General features: G+C 39.9%; 1 protein-coding gene across 1 annotated transcript in view; it reads left to right on the top strand.

Moving 5' to 3' along the window:
* Positions 1-19,807, top strand: part of SLIT3 (slit guidance ligand 3) — a 524,682-nt gene that overhangs the window by 54,230 nt on the left and 450,645 nt on the right. The window contains exon 4 of the mRNA XM_044453633.1: positions 8,647-8,718. Coding sequence (XP_044309568.1) covers positions 8,647-8,718 — 72 coding nt within the window. The remainder of the gene's footprint in view (positions 1-8,646; positions 8,719-19,807) is intronic.

The raw sequence follows: 19,807 nt of genomic DNA, 5'->3' as shown, positions 1-19,807 counted from the left end.
GGTTTAATTAGCAGGCAACTCAATCTTGGATGTGTGTACTATTTATATAAAGCGATTTTGTTTGAAGGAGTGTGGGTATGTTTTACAAAACTGTTATCAAGCAAGCTAATAAAACACCTGGAAGATATAATAGAATGCTGGGTATAATTAACAGGCTGGTCTGTTTATTATTGTTCTAAGTGAACATCTGTCCTGCAGTTGAAGGTATAAATAGATTTGTGATGTAATCCTGACAACTTTTTTGCTTGAACCTCCTGAAACATCTTCATAAATGGAAAAGAAGAGATTTGAATTAGAGTGAGGATACACACTGTCAATGTGTGGATTTTATTTTAGAAGCACATGGGAGCTTGAAATCTTAAGTATATTTGCAAAGAGGATTTTATTGGCAAAAAAGATCACAGTAATGTTTGACATTTCTTTTGCACCTTTTCTTATATATTTCTAATAGAAACTGGGAGCAATAATGCATCCATTTTTCATATTAAATCAACAGTATTTCTGTTGACTGTGTTTCTTATATTGTGGCTTACACGTGCATATAATGGCTGGGTTTGGATGACTGGGGGAAAAGAAACATGTGCCACATGATTTCCCTAATTAACTTTGCAGTGCAAGGCCTTCTATGCATGGTGAAGGGTGACTTCCAAACCTCCAAAGAATCCTAGAAGAAGCCATAAGTTCTGGGATGGTTTGGACACCACCACTGCTGTTCTCTTTGCTAGGTTTAGACAACATAGCAGCTTATGCGCTGCAAGAGAAATTAGGCAAAACATACAGCACATCATAGTCACATGCGCAATGTGATTTTCTGAACCCTCTTCATTGAACTAACAATACAGTGGTACCTTGGCTCACAAACTTAATCCGTTCCAGGACTCTGGTCATGACCCAAATTGGTCATGAGCCAAGTCAAATTTCCCCATCAGGGTCAATGGAAATAAAGTTAATCCGTTCTGCAACTATTTTTTTTACTCACAAAAATGTGAAGCAAAGTGACAAAGAACAACAAAGATTGTGGCCATCCCTCTCCCCCAGCGATTGTGCGGGGGGGGGGGAGAGACAGGTGTGATCGCAGGCACGTGGGCACACTCAGGCAGGGAACATGGGCACATTGAAGGCTATCTCCCCCCCCCCCCCCAGCACGAACGTGATCGCGCCCCTGCAGGGAAGGTGGGCGTGTTCGCGATTGTCACCTGATGCAGAGTTCGCGACCTGAGATAAAGTTTTTAATGAAATTTCTGTTCACAACCAGATTTGGTCATGAACTGAGTGTTCGTGAGCCGAGATACCACTGTAACTATATCTATGGACAAACAAATATACTAAGACAATACTTCTTTTTTTAAAAATCCTGTAATTCAGATATGGATTCAGGAATTCCTAGACACCATGATTGAAGTAATAACTGAAATGCTGAAGATATTTCTAGAGGAAAGAATGTCAAAGTAGACCTCTTCTCCTTCTGCACTGGCAGAGTAAATTTTGAAGAAATAATTAGTATGTATGTATGTATATATGTATGTATTAAAAGCTTCTGTATGCCATCCTATTATTCAAAATCTCAGGACAGCTTACAATATTTAAGAGAACAGTTAATACAATAATTTCTAATAAATAATAAAACCAAAACAAACAATAAATCCCAAAGCAACAGAGAGACTAAAGGTTAAAAGTTATTAAATTTTCAAATACTGTTTAAATAAATAGGTTTTGGCCTGGCACTGAAAAGAGTATAAACTTAGTGCCAGGTGTACCTCTCTGGGAAGTACATTCCAGAGTCTGGGCGCCACAGCCGAGAAGGCCCCACTCCGAGTTGATGACCTTTTCACCTCTCTTAGAGGGTTCCTGGAACAGGGCTTCTCCCAGAGATCTTAAGGGCCCTGAAGGCATATAAGGAAGGAGATGTTCCTTCAGGTATCCTGGTCCCAACCCGTTTAGGGCTTTATAGATTAAAACCAGCACCTTGAATTGGGCCCGGACTTCAACTGGAAGTCAGTGGAGCTGGTATAGGACTGGCGTTATGTGAGAGTAATGGCCAGTCCCCGTCAGCAGCCTGGCAGCTATATTCTGTACCAGTTGAAGTATCTGGGCCGTTTTCAAGGGCAGCCCCATGTAGACCACGTTGCAGTAATCCAAGCGGGAAGTTACCAGAGCATGTATCACAGTAGCTAGGGAATGCTCATCCAGGTAAGGATGCAGCTGATGGATCAGTCGAAGTTGTAGGAAAGAAATTAATATGTATGGAGTTGTCAGGTAAATAGAAGCCACTGGAAAGGCCAAGCAGCTCTGGGAACATTAGGTGTAGAGTAGACAAATTTAGTCTCCCTATCTTGTTCCTTTTGCCATAATTTCAACAAAAATTATTTCTTTGAAGCTACTATTAGTGTTTAAAGGGAGAAGGAAGGCAATGGAAAATGGTGTTAGAAATGGCCAGCTGCTCTTTGGGTTCACTGGCCCCGATTAGTATTGTCTTGCCTGCAAAAAAAATCAGTGCCACGGTGCGGAACATTCATATGCCTAGCAATGGTACCACTCATTTTGCTTCTGTGTAGATTTACATTGGGTATATTAGAAATGATGAATATTTGGGGCAAAAAAAGGTAAAGTAAACAAGAGTACTATCATAAAGAGGCAAAAGAAAGACATGCCAGTGTTTATCTTTTTACTGCTGTGGTAACTCAGCTCTGTTTGCCATTGAAAAAAGAACCATCTGTTGGGTGCCCTTTTCTGTTTCGCATTGTGCTTTCTGGACTCTCTGAACTCATCCTAATGAGCAGATAGATCAACACTGTTGCCTGGGTTTCTCAGCCATGTAGACCCCTGTCTGGCAACTGCATGCCAGTGTGCTTAGCTCCTTCATCTTCCATCCCCGCCACTGGTTGGGCATCTGGTAGCCCTGCGATCTCCCTTCTCCCGCCCTAGGACACTCCCTCACCCCTAGGCTGTGATGGCAGGGCAGCTAGCCGGGGTCACCGCACACACGTCTTTCTCTTCAGCCCCTGTGGAAAGGGTGGGTTTGCCGCAAAGGTGTATCCGGTCTCCATTCTTCATTTTTGAAATCAAGTTGTTCAGAAAATCCTCTTTAAAATGTTGCCCCCCAAATATTTTAAATAAAGAATTCAAACATAAACAGATATAGATTGCTAGTGCCTGACTTTTCTTTTTCATGTATTAACTAAGCTAATTAGTTAGTATATGTAACACAATTACATAAAATACCAAATACAAAGCAATTACACAAAATAAAAGTACAAAGTACTTGGTGTTTGTTTCAATTCATATATTGATGAATATAGACTTTTGAAAATAGCCAGATACTAACTGGCTTTCCTACATTAGCTGTTAACTATATATAAATGAATCAAAGTGAACTTGATTAGCTCATGTGACTTCTGGAAACCTCTTCATCCATGCTGTTGACCCAAATGGACTAAGTCATAATTGTGATTTACGGTACTTCCTTCTAAAGAAGGCAGTGCTGGCCCAGCTGTTAAATTCTACATCTTGGTTGAAAAGCCTGTGGATTAGAAGCTAAGGAACAATGACTACTTGTCTTTTTGTTTCTTACTTTAAATATGCTAATGAAAACATCAGGCTACCTTTTGTCAATCACACTCCAGTGTCAGTGTTTACTTACTGGTATGTGAATTTGACTTGCTTTCTTGCAACATGTCATATAGGGCTTGATGATGAACTGCCCAGGCCAGTACACGCAGCTCAATTTCCTGATACCTTTTTGGCTGGGAGACAGCATTGAGGATTGTGGGTCTTAGAGACTCATTTCCTTCTGATTCTATGGATTGCATCCAGTTTTAAACCAGCCCATTGAAAATGCTACGTGAGATCTAGCTTGCATGACACAACAGCTCACCGGTGTTAATTCACAAGGGCTGGTATATCATGCTGGGCCCCTGTGGACACAATTGTTCTATTTTCCAGCTTGCCATAGGTCATTGTGTCATGCAAGTCCAGGTGGCAGGGACTGTTTGGAGGTTAGACAACATGTAGATATCCCTAAAACAAAGCATTTTGTAGCCTGGGTTTGTATAACATGACAAGCCATAGCAAGCTGGGTGCCTGGTGCAAGGTAACCGTCCCTTGGGTAAATCATCCCATAATGGGCTGTCATGCCATGTTTAGAAACCTTGCTGAATTGGATGAGTCGTGGAGTGGAGAAGAGGGGAGTATCCCCAAATTGGGTGGAACAATCTGTACAGAAGCAGAGTCCCTTTTCTTGCAGAAAGACAGGATCTGTACCCAACTCTCTGTATCCAGAGAAAACAAATATAACTTTAGTCCCGCAGTATCTGTGGATTTCAGCAGTTATTTAAGGACTTTGCCATTTTCATAAATCTCAGATAATGAAGTGTAACTGAAGTGTGGCTAAACGAGTTCTTGCAATTTGTGGTGAATAGTTTGATTTCTTCTGTATATTTTTTTTAATCTCGTTTCCAGATATTCCCAGTGGATATTATTAAAGTGACCCATAAGATGGAAATTAAAAATGGTTAATCTTTTTTTAAGTGGCATCTTAGAACCTAGATCTTAGTATAAAGTGAAGTATTTGCTTATGGATTATGTGCTATTATGCACTGAAGTAGTTGAATAAATCTAGATTTGAACAAAGTAATTGGGCTCTGATATAATTCCATGGAAACAGAACAAATAGGACATAAGTGTTTGGAGTAATAGAGCACCATAATGTATTTGTAGGAGATTAAATATATATTGTAGATGTGAATAAAATTATAGTTAATACTGGAACACAGGTATTTCATGGTTGCAAACGTAGATGAAATGTAGATGCACATTTCTCAGCATGCCATAATCAACTGTATTTGTACTGGTTTTCTTACAGAGTAGAGTTGCTATATTTAGATGGAAACATCATGGAATTAAAGATGTGTGACCCCATCCCATGTTTGCTTCAGAACTTATTTGGATTTTCCAAAAGTATTCCTGTTGATTGCTTTAAAACATTCTTGAAGGATCAAGCATCCCACAAACTATGCTGCCAAGTCCCCTTCTCCTGTCCCGAGCCAAAGAAGCTTGCCTTTGGCACAGTGCAGTACTGTGAACCACTCAGAAAGCTTCGATGGTTGGGAAGTATAGAAATGGGAAGTTGGGAAGTATAGAAATGGGAAGTTGGGAAGTATAGAAATGTGATCCGAATGAATGAATGACAAGGAGAGGGGAAGCTCCTAAACACAGGAGAAGTCTGTTGTGGCCTTTATCATAGGATGTTTTTAATCCTGTTTAGTTAGGACCCAGAGAGAATTTACTATCCCAGGCTTCACAAGAAATTAAGTGGGAGGAGAAGGTTCGTAGCTCTTTTCTGCCTCCTTATTATATCTTGTCCATTAAACTTTATGATCCCTGCCTGGGTATCACACTCCTGAGAAGGGTCTGGTTTGTGATTTCCAGCTAATGGCAGGCCCCAGTGAAGATTTCCTAACACTGGACAGTCCCATTGTCTTGGCAAATGTGGTGGCAGCTGCTTGTGGTGGGCAGGCAGGCCGGCAGGCAGGACTGGCTAGCAGCAGGAGTAGGGTGTGAATCCAGTTTGGAGCAAGACTCAAAGCTGAAAGCATCTGAACTGAATTCAGAATAGAAGAGGACATTTCAAACAGGAGGGAAGAGCCATCGCTTAGCAGTAGAGTATCTGTTTTACATGCAAGGGTTCCCATGCTCAGTTCTTGGTGTCTCCAGGGGAGCCTGGAAAAACTGCGTGAAACCCTGGAGAGCCTCCAGGGACGAGTGCCCTGACTTCATATAAGAAACAACAAACTTTCTAGGTTGCTATGAATTCTGAATTCTCAAAAGGTCAAAGTGCATTGTGTCTCTAATGGCACTGATAACTCTGTTGTCTTTGTTGCATTTCTTGCATCAGATGCTACAGGTTCAAGTAGCAGCTCCCCCAGCACTACCTCCTGGGAGCCCTCAGATCAGTTTGGTACCATTGCAGTGCAATGGCCCCAGGTCCAGTATTGGTAAGAAACCACAGAAAGACATTTCATACCCCTGAGAGGCCCAGCAGAACCAATAAAAATGCACTCTGTCTAATTCCCTGCATAGATCATGCACCAAGATGGTGAAGGCAGCTTCAATTTCAAACCCTGGCCTGAGCTCAGATTAGAAAACGTCCAAATAATCAACCTTATCCACAAAGGCCTGCAGTTGCATCACCACAAGTTGCTCTAGGATCACACCCAGAAAAGGATTGCTGGAGCCCGATCAGTGGTAATTTTGAGAGGCTCAATCCAACCGTGTTTTTCTTTTTCTTTTCATAAGATGGACAATTTATGCCAATGTTCTGGCCTACAGCTTGCCTCATAACCCACCATTGGCAATAATGGCCAATGTAGGTCAATATATTAGGGGGAAGAAAACAAGTTTCCTAACCCCAGCTTTAAAGAAATTGGGGGTTAGCCTTTCTCCAAGAAAGTTTTTACTGCTACCACCACACAGCTGGCCAGTTCTCTGGCAAGTTTTACTGACTAGGATAGACAAGAATCCAACAAATAGGTGGTTGGCCACACCCCGATAAGCAACTTTTCCAGAGCTTCAGGTTAAATATGATGCAACTCATCCCCCAGAACTGGAGAGGTGGCCTCCACCATCATCCGAGTGCCTGTTCTTAATGTGGATTCCTACACAAATGCAAGTTATTTTCTCAGCAACATTTTGTAAGTTTGTCACACTGGATTGTTGAAAACTCCCCTTTGGTATTTGGGGCCTAGAACATAGCAGCTCCTGAAAATGCAGGAGGGCTCTAGTAGGTTCTCTGTGCTGGTGCAGTCATGGGAAACGGGTTTTGAAACCTGTTGTTCAGTTTCAGAACAACAAACTGAATTTAGTTCAGATTGTGCTTGCTTTGCCAGTTTCCTGCTATACCTTTTTATCTTTGCTAAAATACATTATTATTGCATAGAAAACAACTTCATTTTAGACAGAAGGACTTTTTGAAGAATAAGAATATAGTATCTTATTTAGAGCATTTTCATAGTTCCAATGCTTCCAAATTGAGTGAATTATCACTTAATAAAGTTTGAGCAATTTGATCAATTATCAGTAAAATCAAATGAATGCTTAAATGATATGACAGTGTTTGAGTGACTGTGGCATGAAGAATATATATTATGTTCTATACATTTCTCTTAAAATATGAAACAAAATAAGAACAGGTATGGCACAAAGTTTTCTAACAGAAATCTAAATACTGTAGAGCAACAACACATCTTGTTGCCACCAGAAACATGTGGAAGGCTGTAGGATATTTTGGAGTGCCAACTCTGGCCTTTGAAAGTTGTTCTGTGGTTGGAGAAAGCAATCTGAAGTTGGAGCAACTTTCCTTTCCACCTGTTTGCATGGAAAGAACTGAAATTTGCTGACTTGCAAGGCAACCTCCACCTCCTTGCTTCTCCTGCCCTGCATTTAATACCTGTAATGCTTTGAGTTCAGGGTGCTATGGGCATCCTGACTGGATTACACCCCAAGAGCCATACATGATAGTTAATCATGCCAATTAGACAAAATGTGGATAAGGTGAGGATGAGGTGGTATACTTAACAGCAGTTAAATTGGAATTATCCAATCAATTGTTGGAAATGTCAGAAATAGATAGATTGCTTTACTATTCATGTTGCAAATGTCCTTTCACAAAACAATACTGGAGAAAGATGAATAAATATTGAGCAAATATTAAGTTACAAAATCCAATCAGCTCCCTTTTTTTGCCTTCTTATGGACTGATTTCTCAGTCAACAACATAAGGAATCAACAGCATATATGTTAGCTGCAGCCAAGGATATTTTATATAAAAAGGTGGACAAGACAAATAACATCTAGGGATGAGTGGTTAGATAAAATTTGGAATTTTGCTAGCATGACAAAATTAACATATTAAAACAGCAGAAAAATGACAGAGGGGACTAATTTGTAAGAAACTGGTAAAACCTGATTATTTTATATATGTTAAAAAACATATCCAGATAATCAGTTTTTTTCAACAACTTCATTTATTGGTAACTTTGGGTTCTGCATACATTATGATTCTGAAAATGTATATTCTTTATACAAGTGATTCAGAGAAAGGATGTCTGACTGCCTTATGTTTATACTATCCATCATATTTATTGTATTACTTTTATTGAATGGTGGAAGGACATTGTTTGCACTGGGGTACCAGCAAACATGTCAAAATGTTTGATCCTGCTCAACATCTTATATGATTAGAATCGTCTGAATTAATTAGTACTGGTAGGTAGATTGTCCTGCCTTGCCTTTTGCTCTCTGAAAATTCTGATTCTATTCAAAGCTACATGCAGTCTTGAAAGTACTAAATCCTAAAGCTGTAACTGTACATGTGAAGGGGATGGGGAAGGCAGAACAGCATATCAGTCATACAGTGAAAACTTTAAGCAATGCACCATGAGTAGTTTAATATAATGTACTTTTACTATTTGAAGAGAAAGGCTGGATTCAACTTTACATCTTTTTTTCTAAAGAAGATAATCCACTTTAAAAAAAATCTGAAAAATTCTGTGTGCACAGTACCATTACTGCATTTACTACTCATGAACATTTGACTTCATGGATGAATCTCCAAATAATTTGTGTTAACTTTGGCTTTTCTTTTTTTAGGCGCCTGAACAGAAATAAACTGCAAGTTCTTCCAGAACTCCTTTTTCAGAACACACTGAAGCTAACCAGACTGTAAGTATAGTTTTTATTTTTGGCTTACTATATGCGCTTTGTTTGGTTTTAAGTCAGCAATTTTGGCTGTGAGGTTTTGGTATGATGCCTTTTTGAAGTGGATTGTGAGACGTATCGTGGTTTATTGTACAGGCTCTTTTCTGAGAAAGAAATTTTAGAAACATTTCCGTGCCTTTTCACTGGTGCTGTATATCAGTTGAGAAATTGAAGTGGCTGATATTTTCAATGGCTGCATTTGGATCTGCTTCCCGTTTCTGCCACCAGTGTACTTGAAAGATCAGATGCTTCCACTTTCACTTTAGATTTAGGTCAACATGTCTGAATCATAAACTAAGGCTAATTTTAATTAAAGTATGTTGAAGCAAGCCAACTTCATAACCCATGATTTGAAGTTGGCTTATTTTAAACAAACTATGCTTAATTGCAGCTTGTGGCAACATAAGAAGCCTTGATAAATTAAAAATCGAAAGAAAAGCTCCCAATCTCTTTATGGTCATGGTCAAGTAAGAGGGCATTACTTATGAGCCCCAGTAGAGTCTAGGTGCATTTTAATCATAACAAATCATGGTTTATTGTGGCATATAAATGCAGCTTTTTGGTCAGAAGGCATTTGCAAGTAGTGAATTTAGAGTACTCAAGCAATGATGATATTTTTATAATATCTCTTGTGTCTTAGGATGACTTTAGGAATGTTGTGCTGATTGTCAACTCTCATGTACTTTAACTATTTATTAGGTAAATGGTAATTTGAGCTAAAAGTACAATTATGATGGTCATGGCAGTATTTCAGTCAATATCTAATGGAAATTTACAGCAGGATATTAGTGCGACATAATTCTATAAGAGAAAATTGAAACGTTTTCTCACCGCAACTTACTGAAAGACTTCTCTTTTTATACATGGCACAATAAATTTGTTTTATCATGATGAATCAAAAGATCCATTCACCTAAGAATATATGCAGTCTTTACATATCGGTTACATAATGGACAATATAAAATCCTAAATTAAATTGCTGGTGGTAATCTGGCAGTTGTAGCATATGTATGGTTCTCAGAATATGAATGGATCTTGTGATCAGCCAAGATCATCCACTTCTAACCAGCAAGTTCATGTTCTGTATCCTCCCAAAGTGAGCAATAGCAAAAGTGATTATGATAAAGGTTTTTCTAGAAAGGCTCTACATTTTACACGAGGAGGTAATGACATTTCACAAATGATGCATAGTTATGCTTTGCAAATTATTTTACTGTACAACAAAGGAGGGCCGGAAGCTTAACTTGTTTATGTTTTATGTGAATTTTTTTGTGGATTTCAACCGTTTCCTAGGATCATTGATAATTCATAATTTATACCAACCTTCCCCAACCTGGTGCTCTCTGGAAGTTTTGGATATCACTCTCCAACAGTCCCAGCAAGCATGGCCAGTGAATGGGAGCATTGGAAGTTGCAGCCCAGAACATGTAGAGGGCCCCAAGGTGGGAAAGGCTAAGTTATACTCTCAGTGACAATTAACTCGAACATATGCTGTGCCCTTGACAAATTGTCAAACAGCTTTCATGACTATGAAGAAAGGTCGCATCCTTTGTGTAAATAAAACAAAGGAACCACTTGGACAGCTCCCTAAAAGCCAAAGGGGCAATCAAATTGCCAAACCCTTCAATTACAGAATATCTCTGTAACTTCTGTAATTATTCACATGGTCCTTTGTGACATCTGTTTGACATTACTGGAAGGAATATACAGGATAATCAACCTTAGAGTGGAATGCAAAGCATCCTGTTAAATATATTTGATTCATACCTTATTTTCGTCTTCCTTGCCTGGAGGAGGAGTTTGCAGCATGTTCATTGCATGTTTGATTTTTCTTTTGTGGTTATTTTGCAGAACTTTTACAGTGAATTACAATTGCTTTCCCATCCCCTGTAAAAAAAAGGCCAAGGCAAAGGAAAAATACAGCAGCAAGTGGCACAATAAAGGGAAAAAAAGCCTTTCCTGCAATGTATAGAATGTTGCCACCACCATTATTATTATTTGCATTCTGTTCCAGGGTTATGTTACTTAAAGCATAGGCTTCCAAGAAAAATGGCCAGATTTTCTGGAAACAGATTCAGAGAGATAATACTTTTTGATGCAAATACTCAAATTATCCCAAACTATACCACTATTAAAATGTTTTCAAATACTTGAATCCACACATACATAATAAACAAATTTCTTGGTCGGTCAATATTGACATTTTAAGGTTGGGTTAGACCAAGCTGACATCGCAACATTTTCATTTAGCAAATGGATGACCTGCATCTTAGAGATTTGCATCTTGTGCCTGTGATCATGGCAGCAGCATCCAGTTCTTCAGAACTGTGGCTAGAGAGCATTTTGTCTTGCATTTCCCCCTGGGTTTGTGTGTGACAGCATTGGCAAGGAAGCGGGGAACACCATTTCCCCCTTATTTGTTCCTCCCGAATAATTACCCCATCCTAATTACTGGACCAGACTAGAAAAACCTCTTTTGATTCTGTGGCACAAGCACTGGCACAACAGACCCCGCCGCCACCGAACCCCAGTTTTTGGGGCAACAGAGCACCTGGGTACAGTTGTAGTCCTGTCTTGCTGAAGGCTTCCCACAGGCTTCCAATGGGTCCCAGGGCGAACAGAATGCTGCTGGACTAGCAGTTGTTCACACATTCTTTACCTTGGTGGACCCAGGTGACTGTATAGGAGAAGTATTTCCCTTGGGTTTAAAACCATTCATTAGGGAATGTAGGTGGAGGAGGAGAAGAGTGCCTCAAGTGCTTTGGGACTGGAAAGGCAAAGAAGTCAGACTTCTCTTGCCAAAGATGACTAGTGAAGACAATAGCAGAATTCACTAGCAATATTCCTTTCATTTCCTGTTCTTTTGCAACCTTTAGTGCTGAAGCAGCAGCAACCATTTGAAAGCACCCAGCAATAAAACTGGCAAGATAAAACACCCTGTAGAGATACACAGATTATGTTATGATTAAAATTACTCCAAATTCGCAGAAGCATCCTTAAAAAGCCTGACCCCAACAAGCCCAGAAGTGTCTCTTGAAAATTCCATAGAAGCTAGTATAAGAGTTGAACGAATGCATGGTGTTCCCAAAGGTTCCTGGGTCAAATTACATGTTCTCGGTTCGGATTAAAAGTGACCTGTAATGTATTTGTTTTTCAAGCTATATTAAATATACTAGGCTTCCTTTAAAAGTAGAACCCCCTCTGAAATAATCTGTGTAGTTTTGCTTTTAGTATTCTGAAAAGGCATTCATATACTTTTTGGGGGTACTTTTAAGTGTCACCTGGCAAATTTGAACTATTGGAAGGAACTGTGTAGAAGCCTCCAAGGATTATTTTTTCGCATCCTGTATTTGAACAAAGCTTAGGATCTGGGTTTCTTTTGAACATGTATGCAGCCTTAGCTTATACATTCTCTTTGAGCTGTTCCCCTCTATTGTAGACAAGGTCTATGAGCAGGACTATGAGCAGTAGTGCTACCAGCCTTTATGCAGGTGGCAGTGAAGGGCTATAGCAAGTAGGAATTTCAGAGAAGAGCATTCACAAGCTTAGGCAGAAAAGCTGAGAGATCTCATGGCTCCTTTGCCACAAGGCTGGAAGCTCCTCTGAGATATGCTGTACACAGTTCTCCAGATTTTTTTAAAAAATCAGCCTTTTAGGCTCTTTGCACAGCTCTCTCTAATCTATGATGAGTGATTGAAGCTTGGAGGAAAAAAAAGATTAACATTTTTGATTTACATGCAATTTGCTTAGCTTTTGATGAGGATGTCTCCTTAATTCAACCTTCGAATGTTGACATGGAAATTTAGCTTCACTCTAGTTCAAGTCTTGCCTTAGGTATGCACTCATTAGATGGTCTTATGCAATCCACTTCTTCTCAACATAAGTCCTTCTGAATTTGCAATACGAGGGTATTAATAGATGCCTACCTGACAGGTCTGTTGCAAAGATTATTTACATGGAAGTGCTTTAATAGTCTAGAAAAACATGGTACACATATACACACAAAGTATTTGTTATTTGAAGTTAAAAGCACCAACACCAAAGAGTACCTTGCAGTCTAGTTATTCCTCAGACTTTGTACATAGTAGTTCAGTTAAGGATACTCTTGGTTAATCTGAAAACTTAATTAATGGTAATGTTAGTGATGTTGCTGACATTCTTAATTACCGGATTCAAAATATGAGTATTACCATCTTGCAATGCTTGGATATAATGTGAATCAAATGTTGTTTCCCTGCAATGTTCTTCTATGGCTTAGAATGGGGAGTGGGGGGGGGGGGACGGACCACAAACAAATGATTTTCTGTCCGTGCACAGAATTGATTTTCGTGTTCTTTTTGTTTAATCTACTTGTGTCCAAATCATAGACACTAATCACAGCTCAGACAGAGCCAAGCAAACATGTCTACAGGGTGGGTTTTTTAATGCTCTACAAAATGGTAGGAAAGGCCAAACAAGGAGTTGTCCCTGCACATATTTTACCACCCTCTAGGAAGTTCCCCAGCTCAAGTGCTCTACAGCTTTTACAGATGCTTGTTTTCTGGATGTTTTAGACCAAAAACCTTTCTTTCTACCGTGGAAGCAGTGACTTTGGTTGCAAATACACTGAGGGACACATTTTGGAGCCCCGTTTGCTTAGAGTCTTTTTGGGTAACTCCCTCCCCCTGGACAATGAGACATGCCCTGAAGTTGATTGGTATCTAATATTGACACAAACCTCCTCTGGAGGATGCAGAAACATCAACTTGCGGGGCAAGTGCCTTGTGAGAATGTGCCCTTAAATGGAAGGTCCCGCTCCTGTGAAGCAGGTGGTAGCAGTAGCTCCCCTTTGGAATGAGCTGAAATTATTAAGCATTGCCAGGGCAAGAGGAACATGGCCAAAGGAAATAGGGGTTGCTATGGTTTTGGCTCACGCAGGAATTGTGGCTGCACTGTGTACAAATCCCAGCAGGTCTGCTCAGAAGAAGGTAAATAATTACAAGAAACTCCAGGTCTCCAGGGGGCACTTCAGGTTTGAAAGGATGTTCACTAGGTCAGAGGTGACAACTACAGACTGTCGAGAGGCTCTTGTGCCATTTATCAGGCCAGAGCTATTTTTATTGCCTGCATTGTGCTCTGACTCTAAATGGCATAATTTGAGCGAAATCATGTCTGGAAAAGTGACTCTGCTTGCAAATCCTTGTGGCACCTTTCCATCCAGGCTGTTTCCAGTGCAAGGCAGAGGGCTCTGCTTATTTTCTTGAAGTATGAAAGGAACGTTAACAAACGATCTGAACGGAGTAGGAAACAAATGAGAGGATGTCAGAAAGTGAAAAATGGAGGTTCCATCCTGGATTTCCAGCCTCCCCTGTGTGAAGTTAGCTACTCAAAACGAACATGTGCAGATGCCCCCCCCACCTGGACATTTTTTCTCATATGGCAAAGGGGAAAGAGAAGCAGCAGTGAGAATAAAGGCATAATTATGAGTTTCAAATACATTATTTCCCCCCGAACGTTGTGGCATGTTACATTGATTCTGGCAAGGATTTTGTTCTTTAGGAAATGTCTTCATAATGTTCTGAGAAAGATGAATCTTAATGCTCATAACAGATGGGGAATAAAAGATTTCCTCTTTGCCTACTTCCACTACGGTTGCCCAATTAGTGGCCACAGCCTTCCTCCAAAGTTCAGAGGCTTAAGGTAGATGCTAAATTGCATAGTGCTGGAAAGCCCGTGAGTATGCCAGGGTTACTAGGATGCCTGGGTTGAGATCTCCACTCAAGGTTGTTTCATGGATTCAAATCCAGGTTTGCCCTTAAGCATCCCGGTAGATAATCCTGAAATAGTTTTTTCAGACTTCTATTTGTTGAAATCATACCTGTGCAGTTGAAACAGAAATTAGATATGCACACATGTAGTGTCTAAGTACAAGGGTCTGTTCTTCCTAACTCTTCTTGGGAGTCATCAAATCTTTGTGCTTGCTTCTGACTGAGACCTTCCTTTAAGGGGGAGGGCTTCAATTCTGATACCATGCTGAGTTTTGGAGCTACTTGAATCCTTCCTAAACTAGCCTCTGTCTTCCTCTTCGGCATTAAGCAACATTGGGAGCCCAGCTGGCCCTTATCTTTTCCTGGAGAAAAGTGACACGTGCTCCTCCCTGGCCTAGCTCTGCCTGTAAAGAGACTTGGACAGCAGCATCAGGGCACTCTCAGCTTCTCAAAGATCATTGTGAAGCAAGGAGCAGGTCACGCTCATCTCCAGGCCATAGGGAAGGATTTAATTGTTAGAATTAAAAACAAAACAAAAGATCTCACCGATTGTTAGCTGGCCAGATCATTTCTGGACCTATGGCTATGAAGTTGCCTGTGGGGCTTTGGGTCAGTCATTATCTATCATTCATTTCTTTAATTATTTTCTTGCTTGGCTGTCTGCCTCCCCCAGATGGTGTTCTAGGTGGCTAACAATGAAGTCCAGATTAACCAGGTCTTAATCAAAACATAATATAACAAGCATAACATAACACAACACAGCAGCAAATACATTAAGAACACAGTAATATTAGTTAATCTTGTCTCACAGATTTCTTCTCATAATAAAATGGGATGATCCCATACAGTTGCCTTGAGTGTCTATGAGGCAAGGAAGAAGGTATACCAATGTGATAAGTAATCAACTCGCTTGGCAGCTATGACCCAGAGATTATTACTCAGGGAATATCTGAACCCTGGACAACATTTGCTGCTCATAGTTGTTGGCCACATATATGAAGCTCCTCACTGGAGAAGATCCAGATGCTAGAGAAGAAGCACGCTGGTCGTTGATCTTGGCAGAAGGCATTTAAATATTACCAGACATCCATTTAGAAAGCACAGTACCCCACCAATCATTCTAACCTGCAAAAACATTGCTCACATTTTGTATCTTGAACATTTCAACAAGCATCAGTCAATCAACGGAGTATGCACTTGAAATGGGATTTAGCCCCAGGTGATCACTTGTAATCATTTTGAGCATGCTGTGAATGAAACTGGGAGAGAGCTCTTCACAAGGCACTCCTCAGATGCTTCGCTGCTGCAGAAAAGAGAGCAAAGGCATGTGCCATGCAGGATGCTGCTGCTGCATCTGCTTTTGTCATTGTTACTACCCAAGTAATTTGTATTAAGAAAGAACATGACAAATTGTGCAAAAGAATTACTCTAGTTCACATCAGAACTTTTTTTTTCTGGGGAAAGCATCAAGTTACAGCAAGTAACTTATGAATAAATGGTTGGATCCAAGGCTTTCTATCCACTGCCAGGAATGGACCAGGCGGAATTCTACTTAGAATGCTTCCGTCTGTGGACGTAGAGGAAGGGTTCTTTGCAGATTCGCCCTGCCTCTGCAGCCTCCAATCCAGATATTTGGTGATCATAGGAGGAGAGAAAGAATCAGAAGGAAATATTCTTCAGACGACCACAAACTGCCCATGGAAGGCGAATGCTGGATCCAGTGCAAGATTTTTTTATTTAGGAGGGAGAATAGCTAAAATCGGCAACACACTGAAGAATTTAGATACAAATGGATTTCTGCCTACAAGCCTATTGCCTTGCTTCATGAATTTGTTTTTCTAATAAACATGTTGCTGACTGGCCCCTTGCAAAAGGCGGATACAGTAGTTGCTTTAAATTCCCTTGCAGTAAACGATAGACAGAAAACAGGTTAGCTTAATAGCCCTATTTGCAGAACATTGTGCCTAAGATGTTAATGAACTTGGAAGCCAATTTCAACAGAGGACATGGAAGAGACAGCCATCACTATGACTCAAACCAGCTAAAAGTACAATCTCTTGTCTGATGATGTATTTCTTCATACCAAAAGGCCTGAAAGTAGAAGCATCCAGCAAACAATTTCTGACCATAGAAAAACGTCCTGATTGTATATGATACTTGGCTGATTTTCATCCTATCCTAGCAAGGCAAGACATTCAAGAAGAGAGCTTAGTGGCAATAATTTCTTACAATGTATGTGCTCTACAAGGCTTCTGTTGTTAACAAAGGGACGTCTCCTCCAGCCTGGTGCCCTCCAGATGCCCGCCAGCCCCTGGGATTCCCAACTGTGAACCATGCCAGCTGACAGGAGCTGACATCCAAAACGTCAAGCACCAGGCTGAGGGAGGCCGGTTTATGGTGATACAGGATCAGAGAATGAAATGCTGCAAGGTGACAGAATTTGAATTGACTCACAAAAGGCAGTCCTTGTTCATATTTTATAGCTTTTAATTAGGCATAAATCAGCTAAAATGCTTTATGCAGGTATTTATTTATTTATTTATTTATTTATTAATTAAAAGCTTTTCTATTCCGTCCCCTACAGAACTTCTTGGGATGGCTTAGCTAGGTGGCTAGCTAACCATAGCTCGGTTAGTACTAGCTATGGTGTGCTGTATGAACTATAGTTAAGATTGTAGGTGTACAGCGAAGCCATGGCTTGGTACCCTGGTTTGTGGACAAAACCCAAATACTTATTTACATATTCAGATATAAAACCATAATTAAGGGCTATGTTTTCTTAGACCTTTTGTTTTGAATTGCGCCTGGGATAAAGGTACCAAATTTAATTCTTATCTTTCAGTCTTCAGTGGAATTATTAGATTAAAAACAGAATGCCAAATGGTACAGTTGAACCAAAGATCATACACTGCTTGACCAGTTTGGAGTAGCATCTTATGTAGTTAAGTAACCTGCAAGACAATTTATGAAAATTAGGAAGCAGTGGAGCATCACTGAGGAGGATATTTGCTTGTACTGAATATCTTTTTGAGTTGTCGCATGAACATTGGTTTATAGGTCATTAGAGACATTTGTGATTACAAAAACTGAATTTTGAACACATGTGCAATCTTAGAAACAACTTTATTCAAATAATACTGTTTCAAGAAAATATCCTACCAGTGCAGCTATGGAAAATGTTTTGTTAATAGGTGGATATAAAAGTGCACAATTGCAAAAAAGGTAAATTGCAGACATACATAGCTGAAACCCCATGATTGCTGACTTCACCTTTCTGTGACTGCTTACTGAAGGCTATTTCTAATTGCTCCTTGCCTCGTTCCTTTGTACTTCCATGGAAACTTCTTGATGATGGAATTAGTACATGCTGTGGTTTTGTGGTTGGCTGTTGGGTAACTAATGGGAAATTGCTGTGTGAAACAAATGCAGAAGGATTGCTGGTAGGCTAAGAATGGTTTAAAAACTTACTGGTAAGGTAAATAGGCGAGGAAGAAAGTTTCCATATTACATATCTGCACTGTAAAAAGCAGTGGAATGACTCCCTGCAAGACACACTGATAAATAAGCTGAAGTTGTGAAAAGTAGTTATTTAAATATAGATGGTGAGTTTAGCTAATATATCTGGGTTTTGACTTGTAGAGCCAATTCATAAGTACATTTGTGTGATTCACCTCCTCATCCAGCAGAGATGCTTTTAAGATTTCATTTGCAAATGCTCTTACAAAGTATGAATGAACCATTTCATAAAAGATAAGAAAGAGATAAGAAATAAGTTCCAAAAGGGAAGTGGCATTTCTGACATGTGATCTGAGTGCTACTTAAATGGAACAGACAGCCTTTCTCCCTGAGACATTGATCCGCTAATCCTAATTTGACTAAACCAGACAAATAGGGGTGGAGTTTTTTTGTTTTTGTGTTTTAAACTCTTTTGAACCAGTGTTGTTCCAGGGCCAAAAATGAACTGTAAGAGACCTGGTTTATAACAGTTATTGAAAGTTTTATAAAAAAAAAATGGGGAAGATGTTTTAAAGAGCTATATAACATTTTAAATATTTTAATCATTTTAAGTGTGTGGATGTTTTTTTAAAGCAGAACTGTTCTTTTTTACTAATATAAGCTACTTTCAGGACTCTGGTGGAAAGGGGATGCTTATCTAACAGAAAAATAAAATTTGTAAAAAAAGAAAAAGCAATTATTTGATTTACAAATCAAGTTGGAGATTGTAAAACAATAGGTTCTGTTTTACATTTACAGATAGTTGTCAGCAAAGGACTGAGAATCTTGAGAATTTCCTAAATTAGGCTGAGGGGTTTGAGCTCTCCACAGTTTGGTATATCTTGAAATTAATGTGGGGTCAGACTTTATACTCTTCTTCTTTCTGAAATATCCTAAAATCATGCTCATTGCTGCACAAAGAAACTGCAATATTTTAAGCAAGCTGATTGCTGTTAGTTGTGGTCTATCTTCTTCTTTCTTTCTTTCTTTAAAACTTATTGTCCCTTACCTTATTTTAGGGCCAGTCTTCTTGTGCTAAGGAATTGTTTCCTCTTTTTCATTCTAAAGAATATTGATCTCAAAACTTAAAACATTAAGACTCTATGGTTCTTGGTTCTTTCCCGTATGCAAGATTTTCAGTCACTTATAGAATCATAGAACAGTAGAGTTGGAAGGGCCAGGAAGGCCATCAAGTTCAACCTCCTGCTCAGTGCAGGACTCCAAGTTAAACCATTCCTCACTTCCCGTCAAGTTTCTCTTGTACTATTCTGAGCATGGCTTCATACGCTGGCAACTTTTGACTGGAAAAAGCTTTTTTACTTCTAGACCTCAAAACAGACTTTGGTTTAGAACCTTTTTCACCAGGGCTCTGTGATGTGTCTGATTTAACATTTACCTCAAAATTGCCTACAATAGGCACCAGCTTCTTAAGTGACACAGAGATCTAACAGGGTGCCCTGTCAGGTCTAACTCCAGTCAAGCAAAGTGAAGCAAAGCAAAGTAGAGGTGAAACTGAGGTGGGTGGGAGTGGAGCTGTCAAAAAGGCAGCGGAGTCCCATATCCAGTGCCCAGTTTTCTTAAACTGATGCTGAAACATGTATGAGAGAACCAAGCTGTTTCCCTAGCTGGCTCTGGGCTTTTGAGGAGTACTGGCCAAAGCATCCTCAGCCCCCTCCCTCAATGACTCTCCTTTCCCTTGTCATTGTCAGTAGCTGCGCCTGCTCTGCCTAGATCCTGTTCGGCTGTGGGCCTGTGCCCAGTGTCCCCCATGCCCTATCTTTGACATCAGCCTAGGTTGCTGGAATGGCTGA

Source organism: Varanus komodoensis, unplaced genomic scaffold (genome assembly GCF_004798865.1).
Source record: "Varanus komodoensis strain SLA01 unplaced genomic scaffold, ASM479886v1 scaffold7_1, whole genome shotgun sequence".
Lineage (NCBI taxonomy): Eukaryota > Metazoa > Chordata > Lepidosauria > Squamata > Varanidae > Varanus > Varanus komodoensis.
This window is presented reverse-complemented; position numbering and strand designations above follow the sequence as displayed.